At 45.0% G+C, this 22,434-nt stretch overlaps 2 protein-coding genes across 3 annotated transcripts; both read left to right on the top strand.

The window, feature by feature from the left end:
- The first annotated feature begins 306 nt into the window (after nucleotides 1-306).
- LOC138667046 (oocyte zinc finger protein XlCOF8.4-like) lies at nucleotides 307-13,909 on the top strand. 2 transcript variants are annotated; one of them, XM_069755301.1, is made up of 7 exons: nucleotides 307-335; nucleotides 455-604; nucleotides 734-913; nucleotides 987-1,110; nucleotides 1,194-1,291; nucleotides 3,476-3,566; nucleotides 13,706-13,909. In XM_069755301.1, the coding sequence occupies exons 2-7, from the start codon at nucleotides 527-529 to the stop codon at nucleotides 13,906-13,908; spliced, it is 774 nt and encodes a 257-aa protein (XP_069611402.1). In that variant the 5' UTR covers nucleotides 307-335; nucleotides 455-526; the 3' UTR covers nucleotide 13,909. The 2 variants fall into 2 exon arrangements, with proteins under 2 accessions (XP_069611402.1, XP_069611401.1); XM_069755300.1 differs by having other exon boundaries at nucleotides 322-604.
- LOC138667049 (zinc finger protein OZF-like) lies at nucleotides 13,909-14,859 on the top strand (the record flags this gene model as incomplete). Its single annotated transcript, XM_069755304.1, has 1 exon — nucleotides 13,909-14,859. A coding segment is annotated over one exon (951 nt), but the record flags the coding sequence as incomplete, so codon positions are not given.
- Nucleotides 14,860-22,434: the final 7,575 nt, after the last annotated feature.

The following is a 22,434-nucleotide window of genomic DNA, read 5'->3' as shown; positions in this document are numbered from 1 at the left end:
AAAATCACCCCTTTCTTGGTTCAACACCCCCAATGTGCAGCTCCATACAAGTAGCAGCAGCCCCTTCCCTGTGCAACCTTTCAACATGCAGCCTCCACGTAGGAACATCAGAACAAGCACTTATTTGTGCCCCCAAAACACCACCCCTCAGTCCTCTCATTGTTTAATCTCTTCATGTGATTAAACTCATCTCATCTCCAGCAGCCACTGCACAACCCTGCTTCTTGGTATCAGGTCTGCACTGGAGGAGGCCCCACCCCATATCCACACATGGTCACATGGGCATGATGTCAACAGAGGTCCTTTAGCTGACTGGGATTTAGTATCTACCGGAGGTCTGTAGAGATTCCCCATTACGCTTCTCCTCAGATGTTCACCTCCTCAGTAATAATTATCTCATTGTAATATTACATGGATCTTTATGATGTTACATCGTCATCTTCTCCCCATTCAGGTCCCTACAATATCGGATCCTCTCAGTGGAGATCTTCTTTATAGGAGAATTCTCCTGAGTGAGCCTACAAGGATGGATAGGGACAGGGACAAGATGGCGGAGAGGATATTACACGTCACCCTAGAGATCCTCTTCCGGCTTACTGGAGAGGTGAGAGATTCTGATGACGTCACATTACATCATTCTTATCTATGGGAATAACAGATGGACAGAACTGGAGAGGTGAGGACTCTGGGAATGTCTGTAATGAGATTTATTAATGTGTCTCTCCATAACCAGGATTACACAGTAGTGAAGAAGACCTCTAGTGAGCGCTGTCAGGCCCCTGTGTCTGAGGGATGGGGAAGACCCCTGAGCCCAATCACGGGGCCTCCACCTCACCTCCTGATACATGAGGACATCAATGACCAGAAGATCTTAGAACTCACCTACAAGATGATTGAGCTGCTGACTGGAGAGGTGACACTGCTGGGACATTATACAGTAACGCTATGAAGTGATCGGGGGATGACAGTATCATTGTATGTGTCAGGTTCCTATAAGGTGTCAGGATGTCGCCGTCTATGTCTCCATGGAGGAGTGGGAGTATTTAGAAGGACACAAAGATCTGTACAAGGACGTCATGATGGAGGTTCCCCAGCCCCTCACATCACCAGGTAATAGACAGGACTAAATACACACGGCCTATAATTATCTGTATGTAAAGAATGAATTCAGTCCATGTATGTGTTTCCTCCAGTTCTATCCAGTGAGAGGACAACACCAGAGAGATGTCCCCGTCCTCTTCTTCCAGAGGACTGTAAACAAGAAGATTCTGATGTTCCTCAGGATCATCAGGTAGATAGAGAAAATGAGTCCTGAGATCTCCCCTATGCTATGCGTATGCAGCATCAATAGTAAAACGATCTAATGTTAAAAATAATAATAATAATAAAAAAAAAGGTTATTCTCACCCTCCGACGTGCGTCCTGTCCTTGGCAGTGCAAACGGCAGGTTTCGGTTCCAAAGATGCTATGCGAGAAGGACCTTCCATGATGTCACGGTCATGTGACCGCGACGTCATCACAGGTCCTGCGCTCATACCAATCCTGGGACCGGAAGCTGCCGCGTGCACCGCACACAGGTGACAGGACTACAAGGGGCCCTCGGAGGGTGAGTATATGTTTATTTTTTATTTTTTAACCTGTTGCATACGTGACTGGCCAATATACTACGTGACTGGGCAGTATACTACGTGTCTGTGCTGTATACTACGTGGCTGTGCAATATACTACGTGGCTGGGCAATATACTACGTAGCTGGGCAATATACTACGTTGACATGCATATTCTAGCATACCTGATGCGTTCGAATCGGGCCACCATCTAGTATAGTATAATGCACTCATAGGCCTGCATATAGTGTAATACACTCCTATAGCCCCCCATATAGTATAATGCACTCCCCATATGCCTCCATTTAGTATAATGCACTGCTCATAGGCCTCCAAATAGTATAATTCACTTCTCATAGGCCTCCATATAGTATACTGCACTCCTGATAGGCCTCTATATAGTATAATGCGCACCCCAGAGACTTCTAGGTAGTATAATGCACTCCCCATTGGCCTCTATATAGTATAATGCACTCCCCATAGGCCTCCAAATAGCACCATGCACTCCCCATAGGACTCCAAATAGTATAATGCACTCTGCATAGGCCTCTCTATAGTACAGTGCACTACCCATAAGCCTCTATATAGTATAATGCACTCTGCATAGGCCTCTTGTCACACACAGTGAAGGGAGACTAAGTGCAACACGAAGGGATAAGGGAACCCAACACTAGGGAACGGGGGGTGGAAACCCCTAGGCTGTTCTAATGTCACCCTGTCTGCTCAATCTTCCCAAAATAAGTTCCGCATCTATCGCCAAGCAGGATACCTAATCCCTGCCTGACTCTGGCGATAAGCCCTGCATAGGGAAGGACAGTATGAGGTCTAATCAATCCCCACTATCACTAAAGACAGGTGGGATACACAAACAAGGGGTACACTTAGCGTGACTAGTCTCAGACAGAAACATGGATGTCCTCCAAACACCAGAGAGGAAGATAGCCGACTGCTATAGTTCAAAACTGCGACAGGGAACTGGAAATAGAAATATCAACCGCAACTCCCATCAGCAAGCTGGGAGTTATAAACACCCCGGTCCAGGTGTGCCAACTAGAGCAGGAAAAGATTGTTATTGGGTCCTAAAGTCAGAAGAACTAGGAAGAAGTCTGCAAAGCAAACCGCTGAGACCTTCTGCAGCTAGACGCAGTGCGACTGTCTGCAGCCTCTGACACACCCGTGACACCTCTATACAGTATAATGCACTCCCCTTAGACCCCTGTATAGTATAGTGTACTACCAAAGAGCCTGTATATAGTATAATACACTCCCATAGGCCAACCCATAGGCCTCTATGCAAGATAATGCACTTCCCATAGGCCTCTATATAGTATAAAGCATTCCCCATAGTTCTCCATACAGTGTAATGCACTCTCCATAAAAAAAAATAAAAAATACAATACTCACCAGTTACCTATTCTCCTCATTCCCTTGCTGCTCCGAGCGCCCGCTCATTTCAGCACAGCGGGCGCTATGTACGGACATCATCACGATCGCTGTCAGTTTCTGCATCATTGATGTCAGACACAGAGGGGGAATGATGGGAGAGTGAGTGTGTCGCTCCTTGTCTCAGTATTGCTTTCAACTGTATTGGTATCCAGCCGATACAGTTAAACTTGCGATAACTTCCTGCTCAAGGGCCCCATAGCGGCCAGGAAGCAGCGCAGGGAGATCGAGTCTCCCTGCTCTACCGCAGAGTGTAACTGTATGGGCATGATGTGCACGCCGATAGTTACAGTATCGTAGCTCCCGATGGGCCCCTGAGAGCACTGGGTCCGAGGCAACCGCCCCCCTCTGCCCCCTGGTAGATACGCTGCAGATTAGAGCTGATTGTTTTTCTCTGTCTGTGACTTTTACAATCTTTTTTCCAGGGCAAAGATCTTCCCCATATTAATACTACAGAGACATATGTGAGGGGTGATGAGCGGTGTAATGAGGAGATTCCTACAGATAACCATACAGGTGAGTAGTGACTAGGGTTGAGCGAAACGGATCGTTCATTTTCAAAAGTCGCCGACTTTTGGCAAAGTCGGGTTTAATGAAACCCGACCCGATCCCTGTGTGGGGTCGGCCATGCGGTACGCGACTTTCGCGCCAAAGTCGCGTTTCGTATGACGCGCTTGGCGCCATTTTTTTCAGCCAATGAAGGAGAGAGAGAGAGAGAGAAAAAAAAGTAAGTGTTAGGAGTCGAGTTTCCTCTGCTGCACAGGGGGAATCTCGATCCGTGTCTGCTGCGGTCTCCCATTCAGCATCGGCCGCAGTGAAGTCTGCTCAGCGGAGACGTCGCTCCCAGCGTCTCGCTGAGGCTGATTCGGTGCATAGGGTCACTACTGCCTTTTCTGGCTTTCCTATGGTACCCTGCACTGATCTGCGGTGAGCAGGCCTCTCTGGGACTAAGTCCTTATTTACACACACTGAGCATGCCCAGGGCAAGGTCTCCCATTGGAGGTCGAGGGTCACATGTTCAGGTACTGCAGCGCATCCCATTGGTCCTCCAGGAAGGTCCTGAAAGGGCAAACTTTGGTAGCAGCTTCCTGTGCTGTAACTATATAAACTGCGCATGACCGCACGGCCATGCGCTAGTATCGTCTTTTGTCATATGCTTTGCGCCAATGTGGTCATGCATTTGTATGTGTTCAGGGACCCGGCTGAAATAAGCCCCTAGAATGCTGGCTCCTCCGGCGAGGAGATTGTGTATGCATGCATGACCACTCACTGCTCACATCTGGGTAGTTGGCCTGTGCCTCTGTGAAAGTCTAACAGGGCACAGAGCCTGCCTCTCGCGGTTACTCTGTGAAGCTAACAGAGTTGGTATATACCGCCATATAGAGCCGCCATTATTTAGCAGCAGGTACTTTCCTGCACGGTGGATCCCGGGTTGCGAACGCACCAATTCCATTTAATAAACAATATATTTTATGCGTTCCGCCAACCCTAACAGTATACTAGCGCCAGGATCTGGCTAAGTAATGGCGGATGAACAGCGATTGCAGGGGTACATCCAGCTGCTGGAGGGCCGGTTGGCGTCTCTTGAGCGTGCAACCTCGGCAGTGGATGTTACCGCAATAGCTGTTCAGGTTGCTAGCGTGGCTGCAGCAGCTTTACCCACTGCCACCTCTGTTTCGACCCTATCTCACCTTCCTTTGCCTGAGAGATACTCTGGGGACAGTATGTCCTGTAGGGGTTTCGTGAGCCAATGTGGTATACACCTCGAGCTCCTGGCTGCACGTTTCCCTACTGAGCGGGCAAAGGTGGGATTCATAATCTCCCTCTTGTCGGACAGAGCGTTGGAGTGGGCTACGCCGCTGTGGGAGCGCAACGATCATGTGGTGCGGAGTGTTCCTCGGTTTCTGGACTCTCTGAAACAGGTCTTTTTAGGACCTCAAGTCACCCATGATACAGCGCTCCAACTGCTGGCTTTGACTCAGGGTTCAACCATGGTCAGCCATTTTGCTGTTCTCTTCCAGACATTAGCGTCTGAGTTGGAATGGTCAGATAAAACCCTCATTCCCGTATTTTGGAGGGGGCTGGCTGACCATGTAAAGGACGCTTTGGCCACTAGGGAGATTCCCGCCACACTGGAGGAGCTCATAGCCATATCTACTCGCATAGACCTTCGTTTTCACGAGCGAAGGTTGGAGCGAGCCCAGTGTAGGCAGAGGTTTCGGCTGGCTCCCACCTTTGCCAAACCTTTGGAATCTCCAGTCCAGGCGTCCGAGTCACATGAGGCCTTAGAGGTGACACGAGCGGGATCCAAGTCTCAGTCCGCCCGTGCACAAAAGGTCCGTCATGATTGCCGGCAGTCAGGACATCTTGCCTCCAAGGGTCCTCAGCGGTCGGGGAAACGTCAGCGTCTAGTGGCAGTTGGAGGAGGTACACTAGACACGGCGACGTTTGCCTCAAAGTTGTCCTTCAAGGGAACAATTACCATAGGCCCATCCACTCTTATGGTCGAGCTATGCGTGGATTCTGGGGCAGATACGCAATACGCTTGGTGATGCTCGCCAAGCCTGTAACCGTTCGAGTGGTAAATGGGTCAACACTACCCTCACAGATTACCCACCAAACCATTCCTTTCACGCTTTCTGTGTCTCCATCACATCAGGAGATAATCTCCCTATTAGTCATTCCTGAGGGAATTGATGAGGTCCTGTTGGGGATACCATGGCTTCGCTACCATTCTCCTCATATTGAGTGGTCCTCTAGGAGAATTTTGGGATGGAGTAAATCCTGCGAGGGTAGATGTCAGAGGGAGTGCGTTCAGGTTGCTACTACACAGGTACCCGTAGATCTTTCCTCTCTCCCCAAGCACTATTGGCCCTATGCAGACGTGTTCTCCAAAAGAGCTGCGGAGACCCTTCCGCCTCACCGCCCCTATGACTGTCCTATTGACCTCTTGCCTGGTGCTGAGCCTCCCCGGGGTCGAGTCTATCCGTGATCTCTCCCGGAGACGGAGGCAATGTCTCAGTACATCCAAGAAAATCTGGCAAGAGGATTCATTAGGAAGTCAGTGTCACCGGCATGGGCTGGGTTCTTCTTCGTACAGAAGAAGACAGGAGACTTACGTCCATGCATAGACTACAGGGGTCTTAACGCCATCACCGTTAAGAACAAGTACCCATTACCCCTGATATCTGAGCTGTTTGATAGGCTACGGGGAGCGAGGGTATTTACGAAGTTAGATCTGCGGGGTGCTTACAACCTGATTCGCATCTGTGAGGGGGATGAATGGAAGACGGCTTTTAACACCAGGGATGGGCACTATGAATATCTGGTGATGCCCTTTGGGCTCTGTAATGCCCCAGCCGTTTTCCAAGACTTTGTGAACGACATCTTCCGAGATATGCTCACCACCTCGGTCGTAGTCTATCTGGATGATATTCTCATCTTCTCTCCAGATATTGACTCCCATCGGAAAGATGTTCGCAAAGTCTTCGACCTCTTACGGGCAAACTCCCTCTACGCCAAGTTGGAGAAGTGTGTGTTTGAGCAGGAGTCCTTGCCTTTCCTTGGTTACATCATCTCTGCCCAGGGTTTGGCTATGGATCCTGCCAAGCTACAGGCTGTAATGGACTGGCAGGAACCCCATTCTCTTAAAGCGGTGCAGCGCTTTATGGGGTTCATAAATTACTATCGCCAGTTCATTCCACACTTCTCAACTTTGGTAGCTCCCTTGGTTGCCCTCACAAAAAAGGGAGCAAATCCCAAGTTGTGGTCAGAGGAGGTCTCCGAAGCCTTTCTCTCGATCAAGTCACACTTCGTTAGCGCTCCCATCCTACATCGCCCCGATGTTGATAAACCATTTATCTTGGAGGTGGATGCCTCATCCGTTGGTGCTGGAGCAGTCCTTTTCCAAAAGGATGCTCAAGGTCGGAAGCATCCTTGCTTCTTCTTCTCCAAGACCTTCACACCAGCGGAGAGGAATTATTCCATCGGGGACAGGGAGTTGCTAGCCATGAAGTTGGCTTTTTCAGAGTGGAGACATCTCTTGGAGGGAGCTCGCTTTCCCTTCGAAGTCTTCACTGACCACAAGAACTTGGTATATCTACAAACGGCCCAGCGGCTGAATTCTCGCCAGGCTAGATGGTCCCTGTTCTTCTCCCGGTTCCATTTTACTCTCCATTTCCTCTCCGGGGAGAAGAACGTTCGTGCTGACGCTCTCTCCCGCTCCGTAGTGTTGTCGGAGGAGGAGGAGCCTCGGCTTATTGTCCCTTCTGAGAGCCTGAGAACTGTAGCTCCGGTTTCGCTTGAGTCTGTGCCCCCGGGCAAGACTTTCGTACCAGCTAACTTGCGACTGGAGGTTCTCTCTTGGGATCACTCCTCCAGAGTGGGTGGGCATTTTGGGATCAAGAGGACATCTGAGCTTTTGGCGAGAACATACTGGTGGCCGCATATGGCCCGAGATGTCAGGGACTATATTCAGGCGTGCGTTTCTTGCGCCCAGAATCGGTCTCCTCGGCAACGGCCTGCTGGGTTGCTTTACCCTCTACCGGTGGCAGACAGGCCCTGGGAGATGGTCGGGATGGACTTTGTGGTGGGCCTACCCAAGTCGCGTGGCTGCTCCATTATTTGGGTTGTCACCGACCATTTCTCTAAGATGGTGCATTTGGTGCCGCTTCCTCGATTACCCTCAGCACGGGCCTTGGCGGTGTTGTTCATTAAGCACGTTTTCCGATTGCATGGTATGCCTGATAAGATTGTCAGCGATCGGGGTCCCCAGTTCGCGTCTCGGTTTTGGAGAGAGCTCTGCCGTTTACTCAGCATAGAGTTAAGCCTCTCCTCTGCATACCATCCCGAGACGAATGGGTTGGTGGAGAGAACCAACCAGACTCTGGTGACATATTTGCGACATTTCGTCTCTGCTAGGCAGGATGACTGGGCATCTTTGCTACCTTGGGCGGAATTTGCCTTGAACAACGCCGTAGCCGATTCCACTGGTCAAACTCCTTTTCTCCTTAATTTCGGTCAGCATCCGCGTGTCCCTGTGCCCATGCCCGTGTCATCCACCGATTCTAGGGTGGCAGACTGGGCGGTGGAGGCACGTGACATCTGGGACCGCACACAGGATGCCATCCGGGCCTCCAAGGAGAGAATGAGGGTTTCGGCTGATACACACCGGCGCCCCGCTCCGGTTTTTGCTCCTGGTGACTTAGTGTGGCTCTCCGCCCATAACATCAGGCTGCGAGTTGAGTCCACTAAGTTTGCTCCTCGCTACATTGGCCCATTTAAGGTTCTGGAACAGGTCAACCCTGTGGTCTACCGTTTGGCTATTCCTCCACGCCTTGGTATCACCGATACTTTTCACGTTTCCCTCTTAAAGCCCGTTCATTTGTCCCGGTTTTCTGAGTCATCTGCTGGGACATCGGGTTCATCCACGGATGAGTTTGAGGTGAATGCTATTGTGGGGTGCAAGGTGGTACGTGGCAAGAAATTTTATCTGGTGGACTGGAAGGGTCACGGCCCAGAGGATAGAACCTGGGAGCCTGTGGAGCACATTCGGGCTCCGCTGCTTATTGCAGCTTTTGAGCGTAGTGAGGCTCAAGGAGGGGGGGCCCTAGGAGGGGGGGGGGTAATGTTAGGAGTCGAGTTTCCTCTGCTGCACAGGGGGAATCTCGATCCGTGTCTGCTGCGGTCTCCCATTCAGCATCGGCCGCAGTGGGGTCTGCTCAGCGGAGACGTCGCTCCCAGCATCTTGCTGAGGCTGATTCGGTGCATAGGGTCACTACTGCCTTTTCTGGCTTTCCTATGGTACCCTGCACTGATCTGCGGCGAGCAGGCCTCTCTGGGACTAAGTCCTTATTTACACACACTGAGCATGCCCAGGGCAAGGTCTCCCATTGGAGGTCGAGGGTCACATGTTCAGTCACATGTTCAGGTACTGCAGCGCATCCCATTGGTCCTCCAGGAAGGTCCTGAAAGGGCAAACTTTGGTAGCAGCTTCCTGTGCTGTAACTATATAAACTGCGCATGACCGCACGGCCATGCGCTAGTATCGTCTTTTGTCATATGCTTTGCGCCAATGTGGTCATGCGTTTGTATGTGTTCAGGGACCCGGCTGAAATAAGCCCCTAGAATGCTGGCACCTCCGGCGAGGAGATTGTGTATAAGTGTGTTCAGGGACCCGGCTGAAATAAGCCCCTAGAATGCTGGCTCCTCCGGCGAGGAAATTGTGTATGCATGCATGACCACTCACTGCTCACATCTGGGTAGTTGGCCTGTGCCTCTGTGAAAGTCTAACAGGGCACAGAGCCTGCCTCTCGCGGTTACTCTGTGAAGCTAACAGAGTTGGTATATACCGCCATATAGAGCCGCCATTATTTAGCAGCAGGTACTTTCCTGCACGGTGGATCCCGGGTTACGAACGCCCCAATTCCATTTAATAAACAATATATTTGGTGCGTTCCGCCAACCCTAACAGTAAGTTCCCATTGACTTTGCATTGGGTTTCGTGTTTCGGTCGATCCCCGACTTTTCGCCATAATCGGCCGATTTCACTCGACTCGACTTTAGAGATAGTCGGGTTTCGCGAAACCTGACTCGACCCTAAAAAAGTAAAAGTCGCCCAACCCTAGTAGTCACCACTAAATGCAGAGAAGTATATGGCTTGTAGAATTACATGTTGAATTTTTTAGAATATGTTCACACAGAGGTTTTTTTTTTAAAAGAAGCAGTCACATTATTTTTTTAAAATGTAGTGTGAGTGTATTAATTTACTCACCTATTGTTGCTTTCTCCACTGTCCAGCTCCGCTCTCCTCCTTGAGGTCACTGCTCTGTAGACTGTCCGGGCGACACTGCATTCTGCATGACCCAGAAGTGACTTTTACAGTGTAAGCCTATGGAGTATCAGTACAAGGCTTCATAGGCTTTCATTGTAAAGAGATTTCCGGCTCACACAGATCGTAAAATGAGCTAGCGAGTCACAATTTCAGTGGGGTCACTGAGAAGAGAAGAGGAGAGGAACTGCTGAGGACACCAGTGAAAGCAGGGGTAGGTTAGTATATTTATTACACTCACACTACATTACATGTACTTACTCAGACAATTAATGAATAAACATTGTGATAAAAAATAGTGTAAAAAAGCGATTGTGTTTTGTTTTGTTTTGTTTTTGTTTTTTTGTTTAACTCAATTTAGCTGCAAACTTTAAATGGCCAAAATTGAGATGGTTCTTTTTTTTATTTTCACACAGGTTGACCTCCATGCATTCTGTTCTAGCCGTATGAGCATGTAATTTCTGCAGCCAATCTCTGGTCACATGAGAGATGCATTAGTCATCGCTGCCCCCAGTGATTGACTGAAGCAGTTACATGGTTGGCTGGAAGAGAAAGCATGTAGATTAACGGGCCACCTGGGCAACATAGGGTGAGGAGCTTCAGATCAACTGTTTGCAAATTACTAAAAATAATATCTCCCACAAAATCCCATATCAACTTTATGATCAATTTATTTTTTATTCCCTTCCATTTTTTTCTTCTAATCTTCCAAGAGCCATGCCTTCTCTTTTCCCGCTTATTTTTGGGGGGGTTACCAGTGGTAGTTTTGAATATCAACATTAATTTTACTATAACAATGATGTCATGGGGTTACCGCGACTTGTGGAGCCAAAAGACCGCAGTAACTGATTGTTCCTACTCCGACACTGAGAAGAAGCGCTTTTCTTTCATTTTAATGGTGTTCATTCCTTCTGGCAGAACAGGAATTTCTGTGCTCGCAGCTGAGCTCGGTTAGGCACTGCTTTCCCCTTTATGATTTGGGCTCTGATACAAATCCTTGTCAGAGCTAGCATTTGCTACTGTGCACCGTAGTACACCAACCGGACAAACAAGGCAACACAAACAAGGGTTAACAGAAAACTCTAGGCATACAAATTATTCACTCATGTATAACAGAGGAATGCACTGGATGTGGAGGTAGGGGAATAAAATAGAGAAGGATAGGGAATTACCACACATTCAAACCAAGCAACAGTCACTGATAACTCCTCCAACTCTCCTTCTCATATGAACTCCTCTCCCTCTGGAAGCCATGCAGCAAATTCTAGCTCTGATGAGGATTTGTATAAGAGCCCAGATTATAAAGGGGAAATGAGTGGCTAAGCGAGCTCATCTGCGAGCACAGAGATTTCCAACATGGCACATGTTCTGCCAGAAGGAATAAAATAAAGGAGCAGTGCTTCTTCACAGCGCCGGAGTATGAGCAATCAGACGCTGTGGTCTTCTGGCTCCACACTGTCGCGGTAACCCTGTGACAATTTGTACCTGGAAAATATAAAAATGTGGTAAAAAAACGATTCTGGCATCATTTTTTGTGAGATAAAAATGACCTGACAACTTGATTTTTAGGGTTAGTTCAATCACAATGATACCAAACATACCGTACTTTTTTTTTGGTGTGTGGAGAAAAAAAATTGTTGTTTTTTTCCTTTATTTGGCTTGTTGCCATCTTTTTCTGAGAACCATAACTTTTTTTTCATCTATGAACCTGTGTGAGGGCCTAAGGCAATCTGACATTTTTACTCATTCCTTTTTTGGGTAAATGAAACATTTTCATCAATTTTTGTTGAAAATTTGCATGGATTTGCGGCAACCAAAAATAAATAATCAAATATTGTGTTACCTCTTTTTTTTCTACTTACAGCATTTACAATATGGGTTAATTACTTTAATATGTTGATGGATCAGACATTTACAGATATGGCGACACTAAATATGCTTATTTTTTATTTCTCCATTAAAAATGGGCAAAGAGGGGGCGATTTTTTACTTTTGTACTGTATGTTTTTGTTACATATTTTTAATAATTTTTTATATTTTTTAGTCCTATTAGTTCACTTGAACCTGCAAGCATTTGATCTCTTATTCTATGTGCTGCAATATAATAGTGTTGCAGTATATAGATGCTCTCATGACAGGTAAAACATAGGAGATCAAAGATGGCAGCCTTGGTTGTCATCAGCAGGCCCTGAGTCCCATGAAAAACCCATTGGCCACTGCAATTGCATTGTGGGGGTGTCAATAGAAGTTGTCACATACGAGGGGAGTTCATTAAAGATTTCACCTGACCCACTTCCTGTGGACTGAGAGCAATTAAACTTGGCACAGTTATTAGTCCTTCTCTACATAGGTGCCACTTAGGGACACACATTTCTCCCATCTCTTTAAGCAACACCTCGCTTGTAGAAGTCGATAGGTTGCTCCAAAAGCCATGTTGTGACTTTGGAAATCTAAGTCTCATCATCTGGAAAATGCTTGCTCTTCATAAACAACTTCATTGTTGGAAAGAGGTGGAAGTCCGATGGTGCAAGTTCGGGTGAATAAGGGAGATGCAATTGAATTTCAAAGCCATGGGAGTGTGCTTCCATTTGGGCAACATATGAGTTGTGAACAGGTGCATTGTATTGCAGAAGGCGGACAACTTTGATGAGCATGCCACTTCTTTTGGTTTTTATGGCCTCCGCAATATTCGCAGCAGTGAAGCATACTATGCCACAGTGATCATGTTACCTTTTGCTAGGAAATCCATCAATACTACTCCGTGCTAGTCCCAAAATACTGTGAGCATGACCTTGCCTGCCGAGGGTTGGGCACATGCCTTCCTTGGAGGCGGTGAGTCATGATGCTTCCATTGCATCGACTGGATCATAGCTTTCATCCTGTGTGATCAGTCTGTTGAACAAGTCCTCCTGGTTTCCATGGCACATTGTCAATAGAGCCTGAGGGCATTTGACTCATTCCTGCCTCTGGTAAGGTGTTAGCAGCTGTGGAATCCAGCGAGCCGATAACTAATGCATGTGAAGATGGTCTTGGAAGATTTTTTCATTGGACCCCATACTATTCTTGACATTTTTGGCTAGGTGGCGAATGGTTATGCGGCGATTTTCCAAAATTGCTGCCTTCATTTACAGAATGGTGCATTCATCAATAGCAAAGTGTAGTCGCCCTGGAATTGGAGCTGTTTGCACCAAAGTCCGACCACATTTGAATTGATGATGCAAGTTCTTGACTACATCATATGATAGGGAATCATCACCATAAAACCTCTTTCATCTCATCGAACGTCTCCTTTGGTGTGTGGCCTTTCAATTAAAGGAACTTGATAACTGATTTGTATTCCACTGGGTCCATTATCAAACCTCACATCACTTCAGTACCTGTAAAAGCAAGACCGCTCTCGGTTCTGAGTTGCAAATTGGCACGTAACCTATAGAGACATATTATTACACATGTTCAGTTTCAGCGTCCTGTGATAAATAGAAGTGGGTCAGGGGAAATCTTTAATGAACGCCCCTCGTGTGAGCATGTAGCTTTCATGAGGAAAGAGATGGACACCACCTAATAGCACTGACTTAGAGGGCCCTTTATGAATCTCTTCTGAATGTAAAGCTAGAAACGATTGATGATATTGACAGTGAAACAGGAGCTTACTAAAAAGTGAAAATTTTAAAACGCACAACCCTGCTTTGTGGTTTACTGGCTTATTCAGTTGATAAATGAATTGTATAACACTTTGTAGGAAAATGTTATTTAATATATAATAATATAAATATAATTTCAATGCAGTGTTATTAAAAAATAATCAAATCACTTTAATTCTTCGCAGATGACTGGACCAGGAGCTCAAACGGACATCTGGTAGTTTCACATATTGCAACAGATGATTATGGTATCACATCAGATATAAGTGAAGAACATGCCATTATGCTAGATACCCATCAAGTTCTCAGAAAAAGTCTGTCGTCTGATCCTTTACAACAAGTCCTATTATCAAAAAACAAAAGTCACATAAGGGTTGATAAACATTAAATAGCTTACATAAGAGAGAAAACATGTTCAGAATGTGGGAAATGTTTTACAAAGAAATCGCATCTTTTTACACATCAGAAAAGTCACACAGGGGAGAAGCCATTTTCATGCTCAGAATGCGGGAAATGCTTTAATCATAAACAAAATTTCGTCACACATCAAAGAATTCACACAGGACAAAAGCCATTTTCATGTTCAGAATGTGGGAAAAGCTTTAATCGTAAAACAAGTTTTGTTACACATCAAAAAAGTCACACAGGGGAGAAGCCATTTTCATGTTCAGAATGTGGGAAATGTTTTATAGAAAAATCATATCTTGCTAAACATCAGAAAATTCATATAGGGGAGAAACCATTTACATGTTCAGAATGTGGGAAATGCTTTTCAGAGAAATCTTATCTTGCTAAACATCAGAAAATTCACACAGGAGGGAAGTCATTTTCATGTTCAGAATGTGGAAAATGTTTTAATCGGAAAATAAATTATGTTACGCATCAGAGAATTCACACTGGGGAAAAGCCATTTTCATGTTCAGAATGTAAAAAATGTTTCATAGAGAAGTCATATCTTGTTAAACATCAGAAAATTCACACAGGAGAGAAGCCATTTTCATGTTCAGAATGTGGGAAATGTTTTAATCGGAAAACAAATTTCATTACACATCAGAAGATTCACACAGGGGAGAAGCCATTTTCATGTTCAGAATGTGGGAATCATTATAGTGAAAAATCCAAGCTTGTTAAACATCTGAGAATTCACACAGGGGAGAAGCCATTTTCATGTTCAGAATGCGGGAAATATTTTAGTCGAAAAACAAATCTTGTTAGACATCAGAGAATCCACACATTGAAAAGGTACTCTCATGTTGACAATGAGGGAAATGATTTACAGAGAAATCACACATTGATAGAAGTCATGGAACATGTACAAGAAAAAATGTCACATCCGTAATGATTATTAGAAAATGTATAACATTCCCAATGACCTTCTGGTTATTGAAAAGCAATTACTAGCCAAATAATGTCCCTAAATATATAAACAGTGCAAATAACATTTGTATATACTGCATAACTTCAACTTAAAAGGTCTGTTGTGTCCTGTTTGATATTGGCAATAAAGAGATGCTGCTATGATCAGTTTGTCTTGGTTAATAGAGTAATCTGTTAATTAGATGAGACCCGGGGCATGCCTAGAAAACATGGAGTTCCATAGAGAAAGTCCTAATTGTCCCCGACTCCCCCAAAAAACCCAAACTTATTTGGTGGGGTATTGGCATGTAGGTGCAGTAAAAAAAAGCATACTTCCCAATTTGTAAAGGTATGGAAGAGGGTATTGAATTTTAGCATATACACAGAAATCCTGCCCCTAGAATAACTCCCAGTACAGTTTATTTTCTGTAGCATCCAAAAAGTATGACTGCCCCTAATCCAGTAAGATGAATTCCCCCAAATATTTAGTATAGTACAACTTGCACAGTATGATGCCTGTTAGGCTACGTTCACATTTGCATTGTGCGCTGCTGTGTCGGCGACGCAACGCACAATGCAAACAAGAACGCATGCAAAACGCATAGTTTTGCGACGCATGCGTCCTTTTTTTGCCGGATTTTGGACGCAAAAAAAATGCATCTTGCTGCGTCCTCTGTGCCCTAACGCTTGCTGCAAAAAAGACGCATGCATCGCAAAACGCTTGCAAACGCATGTCCATGCGACCCCATGTTAAATATAGGGGCGCATGCGTCGCCGCAGCTGCGCCTGACGCAGCCCGGCAGAACGCAAATGTGAACGTAGCCTAACAGTGCATTTCTCCACAATATAATGTTCCCAGTTGAACAGTATGATGGATGCTTACACTGTTCTTCCCAAACACATAATAATCTGCCAACAGAAACTTTCAATGATGTTCCCAGAGTGCCCCCAATAAAGTATGATGCCTCCACAGTACTCTCAGTACAATATGATGCCACCATACTGCCCTTAATAGTGTGAGGCTGTCAAAGTGCCCCATACGGTATAATGCCCCCTTATGGTCCCTATACATTGTGCCACAGTACCACCAATGGAGTATGATGCCCCCCTAAATAAAACTTGATGACTTCATAGTACCTCCCAATACAGTTTGAGGCCATCAATGGGGCCTCTACATATTTTGATTCACCCACACAGTGCGCACAAATACAGTATGAGGATGCCACTGTGCCGCTCAGTACAGTATTATGCTGCCTAAGTGTCCCTGAATACAGTATAAGGCTCCCACAGTGCGCCTCAATACAGTAAGGTGCTCCTCATCTCCTCATAGAAAAATGCACTGACACAATATGAAAAATGCCCAACCCCATTCCCCCAATGTGTTGCTTTGATCTGTGCTGTATGTGGACTAAGGTTATAAATAGGAATCACAATCTAGTGACATAATTTTGGTTGCTGCATAAGAACTCGGATGCACTAGAAAATGTAACAATAGAGATGAGTGAACGTGCTTGGATAAGGTGTTATCCGAGCATACTTGTGTGCTTACCAATTGTCTTCGGCGTGCTTCAAAAATATGTACAACTCTCCCGGCTGCAAGTCTCGCAGCCTTTCGACAGCTGCAATACATGCAGGGATTGCCAAACAAACATGTAATCCCTGCATGTGTTGCGGCTGTCAAACAGCAGTGAGATATTCAGCCGTGGGGAATTGAACATATTTTTCGAGCACGCTGAATACACTGGGTTAGCACACGAGCATGATGTGATTACGCCTTATGCGAGGACGTTCGCTCATCACTATGTAACAGTGATCGTATGGCTTCGCTATTGTATTTATCTGCATCTGTGTCCTTAGAACACAGAAATCATTGAAATTGTGACACACCATACCTCGCCCTGGCTTACAGGCTCCATAATGGCCACATGGTATGCAAATGAATGGCAGTACACAACTATATGAGACAAGATAACAATCAAATAGCTGACTCTGCAACTAACCCTATTATGAACAGTAGTGTCTCTCAATGCCAAATGTGAGATCAAGTGGAAGATAAAGGCAGTAGACCATTCCTTTGAAACCTATTATCCCAATTCCTCACTAATATTAGTCTTCCCCACCTCAATTTAGAACAAATTACTCAGCTAAACTCTTACCACAGATTAAATAAATTCAACACTCCATAAATTAAAGGAAAATAAGTCACCGGGCCCAGATGGGTTACCTAATGAATATTGTAAGATACTTAGTCAACATCTCTCATCTCCATTAACTTCCATGTTCAACCACGCAGTCAAGGAGACTTCTTTTCCCAAAGAATCTCTCCAAACCACTATAGTTGTGATTCAAAAACAAGCCAGTGATCCATGATCAGTATCAAGCTACAGTACAGACCAAAAGGAGTTCCCAGAGATGCTTAGCACTTGTTGGCCCTTTTGCCTTCACTCTGCGGTCCAGCTCACCCCAAACCATCTCAATTGGGTTCAGTCCAGGTCATCTGGCATAGCACCCCATCACTCTTTTTCATGGTCAAATAGCCCTTATACAGCCTGCAGGTGTGTTTGGGGTCATTGTCCTGTTGAAAAATAAGTGATGGTCCAACTAAACGCAAACCGGATGGAATAGCATGCAAGATGCTGTGATAGCCATGCTGGTTCAGTATGCCTTCAATTTTGAATAAATCCCCAACAGTGTCACCAGCAAAGCACCCCCAAACCATCACACCTCCTCCTCTATGCTTCACGGTGGGAACCAGACATGTAGAGTCCATCCGTTCACCTTTTCTGCGTCGCACAAAGACACGGTGGTTGGAACAAAAGATCTCAAATTTGGACTCATCAGACCAAAGCACAGATTTCCACTGGTCTAATATCCATTCCTTGTGTTCTTTAGCCCAAACAAGTCTCTTCTGCTTGTTGCCTGTCCTTAGCAGTGGTTTCCTATCAACTATTTTACCATGAAGGCCTGCTGCACAGAGTCTCCTCTCAACAGTTGTTGTAGAGATGTGTCTGCTGCTAGAACTCTGTGTGGCATTGACCTGGTCTCTAATCTGAGCTGCTGTTAACCTGCGATTTCTGAGGCTGGTGACTCAGATAAACTTATCCTCAGAAGCAGAGGTGACTCTTGGTCTTCCTTTCCTGGGGCGGTCCTCATGTGAGCCAGTTTCTTTGTAGCACTTGATGGTTTTTGCCACTGCACTTGGGGACACTTTCAATGTTTTCCCAATTTTTCGGACTGTCTGACCTTAATTTCTTAAAGTAATGATGGCCACCCATTTTTCTTTACTTAGCTGCTTTTTTTTGCCATAATACAAATTCTAACAGTCTATTCAGTAAGATTATCAGCTGTGTATCCACCAGACTTCTGCACAACACAACTGATGGTCCCAACCCCATTTATAAGACAAGAAATCCCACTTATTAAACCTGACAGGGCACACCTGTGAAGTGAAAACCATTCCCGGTGACTACCTCTTGAAGCTCATCAAGAGAATGCCAAGAGTGTGCAAAGCAGTCATAAAAGCAAAAGATGACTACTTTGAAAAACCTAGAATATAAGACATAATTTCAGTTGTTTCACACTTTTTTGTTAAGTATATAATTCCACATGTGTTAATTCAGTTTTGATGCCTTCAGTGTGAATGTACAATTTTCATAGTCATGAAAATACAGAAAAATCTTTAAATGATAAGGTGTGTCCAAACCTTTGGTCTGTACTGTATAGGCCTATCTTATTGATAAATTCAAATATAAAGATCTATGCTAAAGTGATTGCCCAGAGACTGCTAAAAGTTTTCCCGCGACTTATATATTCAGACCAGGTTGGCTTTGTTAAAGAAAGGCTGGCTTTGATGGAACAAGAAAAATTTTGAATTTGCTATCATCCATAGAGGAGAGAAGAGCCCCCTCAATTCTATTATCACTGGATGTCGGAAAGGCCTTTGACCGTATAAACTGGAATTACACATTTGCAACCCTTGAAAAATGTGTGTTTTAAGGGCAAATTCTCGTTAAAGGGTCGACATTGACTGTTACGATTGCTACTTCCAATAGGTGGCACTAGAGTTCTAGTCCTCTTCCTCTCTGAAGAGACAATTTGCATATTTCCCAGAGGAGTATTGGGGCTTTAAGTCTCACCTTGACATGCTTATCATGTCACTCTCTGCAAGGAGAAACGATACTTCTTGGATCCAGGGCAAATTCTAAGAGCCATCTCTGCTTTATACTCCTTCCCATCTGCGAAAGTATCTGTTAACATTAATTTCTCTAATTACTTCTCCATATCTAACGGTACTCAGCAAGTGTGCCCACTATCCCCATTACTCTTTACCTTGATAATGGAACCTTTTGCTGAATCTATTAGGTTTAATGATTTAATAAGAGGTATTGTTGCAAATTCTAGATAGCATAAAATAGGACTCTTTGCAGATGATACACTAATTAAACTTTCAGATCCTATAAATTCATTACGAGCAGTTTCCTCAGTGATGAAGTCCTTTTCCTTGATATCTCATTATAAAATAAATATAAAGAAATAAAAAGTACTGGGCTTTTTCATAGATTCCAGCCTAAGGAAATTGCTGAAAAAGGAACCTCCTTACTCATGGGAGAAATTTTGTATTCATTATTTGGGGATAAAAATTACTAATCCAAGCTACAAAATCTTAGATGAAAATCTGCGTAATATTCAGAAATCCATACAAGATGACCTTGATAACTTTAATAAATCAAATCAAAGCTGATGACCTCCCTCAAAAAATTAGACCAGTTTCTTTACATATTTTTTTCTGTCATAAAAACTTGTTTTGCATCAAAGTGGAAATCAATGGATATTCCCTCCTATTTCAGACATAATTGATATTATGCTCTCTCATAACTCCTTTGAAATGTCCTTAGAGTTAAGGAATAACCCTCTGCCTAAATATAATTCCATAGCTCACAGGATTCCAAATAGTCCTCTTGGAACGTATTTTTTTCTCCAAGCAAGAAATGCCTATTTATGTGATGTCTTATTACTTTGCTAGAATACTTTTAATCAATCAATACTTTATTTTATGTTGTTTTTGCACTTGGTATGTTAATTGTTGTGGTGCAACTATGTTAAGATCATCTTCATTTCCCTTTATTTTCCTTCTCTCCTCTTCCTCCCTAACGCCTTTCCTCTTTTCCTTTTTTGGGTGCCTTCCTTTCCCTTCATTGCTTTCCTGACCTATTATCTCCTATACTGTAAAAATCACCTAATAAAAAGAATTTGGAGAGTAACTTATTATTAATCATTAGTAAACATCTGAATTGAAAACGTATAAAATCTTTGTGTTTGAATCTCTCTTTCTGTATAGATATTGCTTTACAATTTAAATTGAACCTGTCAGCAGTTTTGGCCAAAATAAGATGCGGCCATCGCCTTTCAGGGCCTATCTACAACATTCTATAATGCTGTAGGTAAGCCCCCAGTCCAACCTGAAAGATAAGAAAAATAAGCTTTATGATACTCACCCGGGGGGTGGTCCATTGTGGTCCGATGGGTGTTGCAGGTCTGGCGCCTCCCATTTTCTTGCGAAGCCGCCCTCCTGCTGCTTCATCGCTCCTCAGCATCGTGCCCCTGCGCAGGCGTACCTATCTGCCCTGTTGAGAGCAGACCAAAGTACTGCAGTGCGCAGGTGCTGGGAAAGATCAGAGAGGCCCAGCGCCTGCACACTGCACTACTTTACTCTGCCCTCAACAGGGCAGATAAGTATGCCTGTGCAGGAGCGTGATGCCGAGGAGCAATGAAGCAGCAGAGGAGTGGAATCACAAGAAGATGGGAGGCGCTGGACCCGGACCTGCGATACCCATCGGACTGGACCGCCCCTCGGGTGAGTACAATAAAATGTATTTTTCTTATCTTTCAGGTCGGATCGGGGGCTTATCTGCAGCATTATATAATGCTGTAGATAAGCCCTGAAAGGCGGTGGCCGTATCCAAAACTGTTGACAGGCTCCCTTTAAGGCATTGAGGCAGAGCTGGTAGGAATTTTGTCTAGAAATAATGGAGTAAGAATTAAATAGTACAGTTGAAAAGTGATAATTTATAATGACCATGTGTTTTCTTTGTACGGTCAGATGCAGAAGACTTGGAAAAATACTTCACCCTCTGAGATAATAGGATGGAAATTTTAATTGTCCGGGGCTCCACCCTTTTGTGTATTGTAAACTTTTATAAGTAGGCTAAGGATATTATAGAGAGGGAGCACTCATCTGTTGAACGGACTGTGAGAAAACAGATGTACATATATCTCACAAAAGTGATGGAAAAGACTGTGCTTCTAAATCCTTCTGTTGTCCTGTTCCATTATAGGAAAAGGTCAAAGTAAAGAGGCTAGAGACAGATTCAATACTAGACTTACACCAGCGGAACATGGCTGCTCCCCCTGACTACAATGAGCTCCATCAACTTTCTTTCAAGATTCCCATCATATTTCACACCTCGGTGCTTGTTCTTATAAGTTCACGACCATTGCTTAGCATTTTTCTCTGGCCTCAGACAGTCTCATAAGCTTTCCTTAATGCGTTGAGGCGGTAGGGCAATCTGAACGAATGAGTTTTTAGGGCACACTTAAAACAGTGGGGATTGGGGATTAATCGTATTAACCTAGGTAGTGCATTCCAAAGAATCGGCGCAGCACCTGTAAAGTCTTGGAGACGGGAGTGGGAGGTTCTGATTATTGAGGATTTGGAAAAAGGTAGGTGGCTTATAAAGTATGAGGGCAGTTTCATAAATTATGGCTAGAAGTTGAAGCTCCAGAAGCTGGCCTTCATAAAGATTTTCCACACCCTATTATAGGCGTTTTCAGTGTCAATACCAAGAAGGTCTTGTGGTATCTTAGATTTCTGTGCTAAGTGTATAGTGTTTAATAGGCACATAGAGCTGTCTTTGTCTTCTCTCCCATTCACAAAACTCCTACTGTTCATCTAAAGGTACCGTCACACTAGACGATATCGCTAGCGATCCGTGACGTTGCAGCGTCCTCACTAGCGATATCGTCCAGTGTGACAGGCAGCAGCGATCAGGCCCCTGCTGTGCTGTCGCTGGTCGGGGAAGAAAGTCCAGAACTTTATTTGGTCGCTGGACTCCCCGCAGACATCGCTGAATCGGCGTGTGTGACACCGATTCAGCGATGTCTTCACTGGTAACCAGGGTAAACATCGGGTAACTAAGCGCAGGGCCGCGCTTAGTAACCCGATGTTTACCCTGGTTACCATCCTAAAAGTAAAAAAAAAACAAACACTACATACTTACCTACAGCCGTCTGTCCTTCAGCGCTGTGCTCTGCACTCCTCCTGTACTGGCTGTGTGAGCGTCGGTCAGCCGGAAAGCAGAGCGGTGACGTCACCGCTCTGCTTTCCGGCCGCTGTGCTCACACAGCCAGTACAGGAGGAGTGCAGAGCACAGCACTGGAGGACAGACGGCTGTAGGTAAGTATGTAGTGTTTGTTTTTTTTTACTTTTAGGATGGTAACCAGGGTAAACATCGGGTTACTAAGCGCGGCCCTGCGCTTAGTTACCCGATGTTTACCCTGG

Source organism: Ranitomeya imitator, chromosome 2, assembly GCF_032444005.1.
Source record: "Ranitomeya imitator isolate aRanImi1 chromosome 2, aRanImi1.pri, whole genome shotgun sequence".
NCBI lineage: Eukaryota > Metazoa > Chordata > Amphibia > Anura > Dendrobatidae > Ranitomeya > Ranitomeya imitator.
The sequence above is the reverse complement of the archived record's forward strand: the minus strand, read 5'-3'. Positions and strand labels throughout refer to the sequence as shown.

Excerpts from the sequence above, each read along its gene's own strand:
- LOC138667046 (XM_069755300.1), top strand. The coding sequence starts at position 422 with ATGATGTTACATCGTCATCTTCTCCCCATTCAGGTCCCTACAATATCG. Across the intron at positions 605-733 it reads TCTTCCGGCTTACTGGAGAG|GATTACACAGTAGTGAAGAA; the intron begins GTGAGAGATTCT and ends CTCCATAACCAG. Across the intron at positions 914-986 it reads TTGAGCTGCTGACTGGAGAG|GTTCCTATAAGGTGTCAGGA; the intron begins GTGACACTGCTG and ends TGTATGTGTCAG.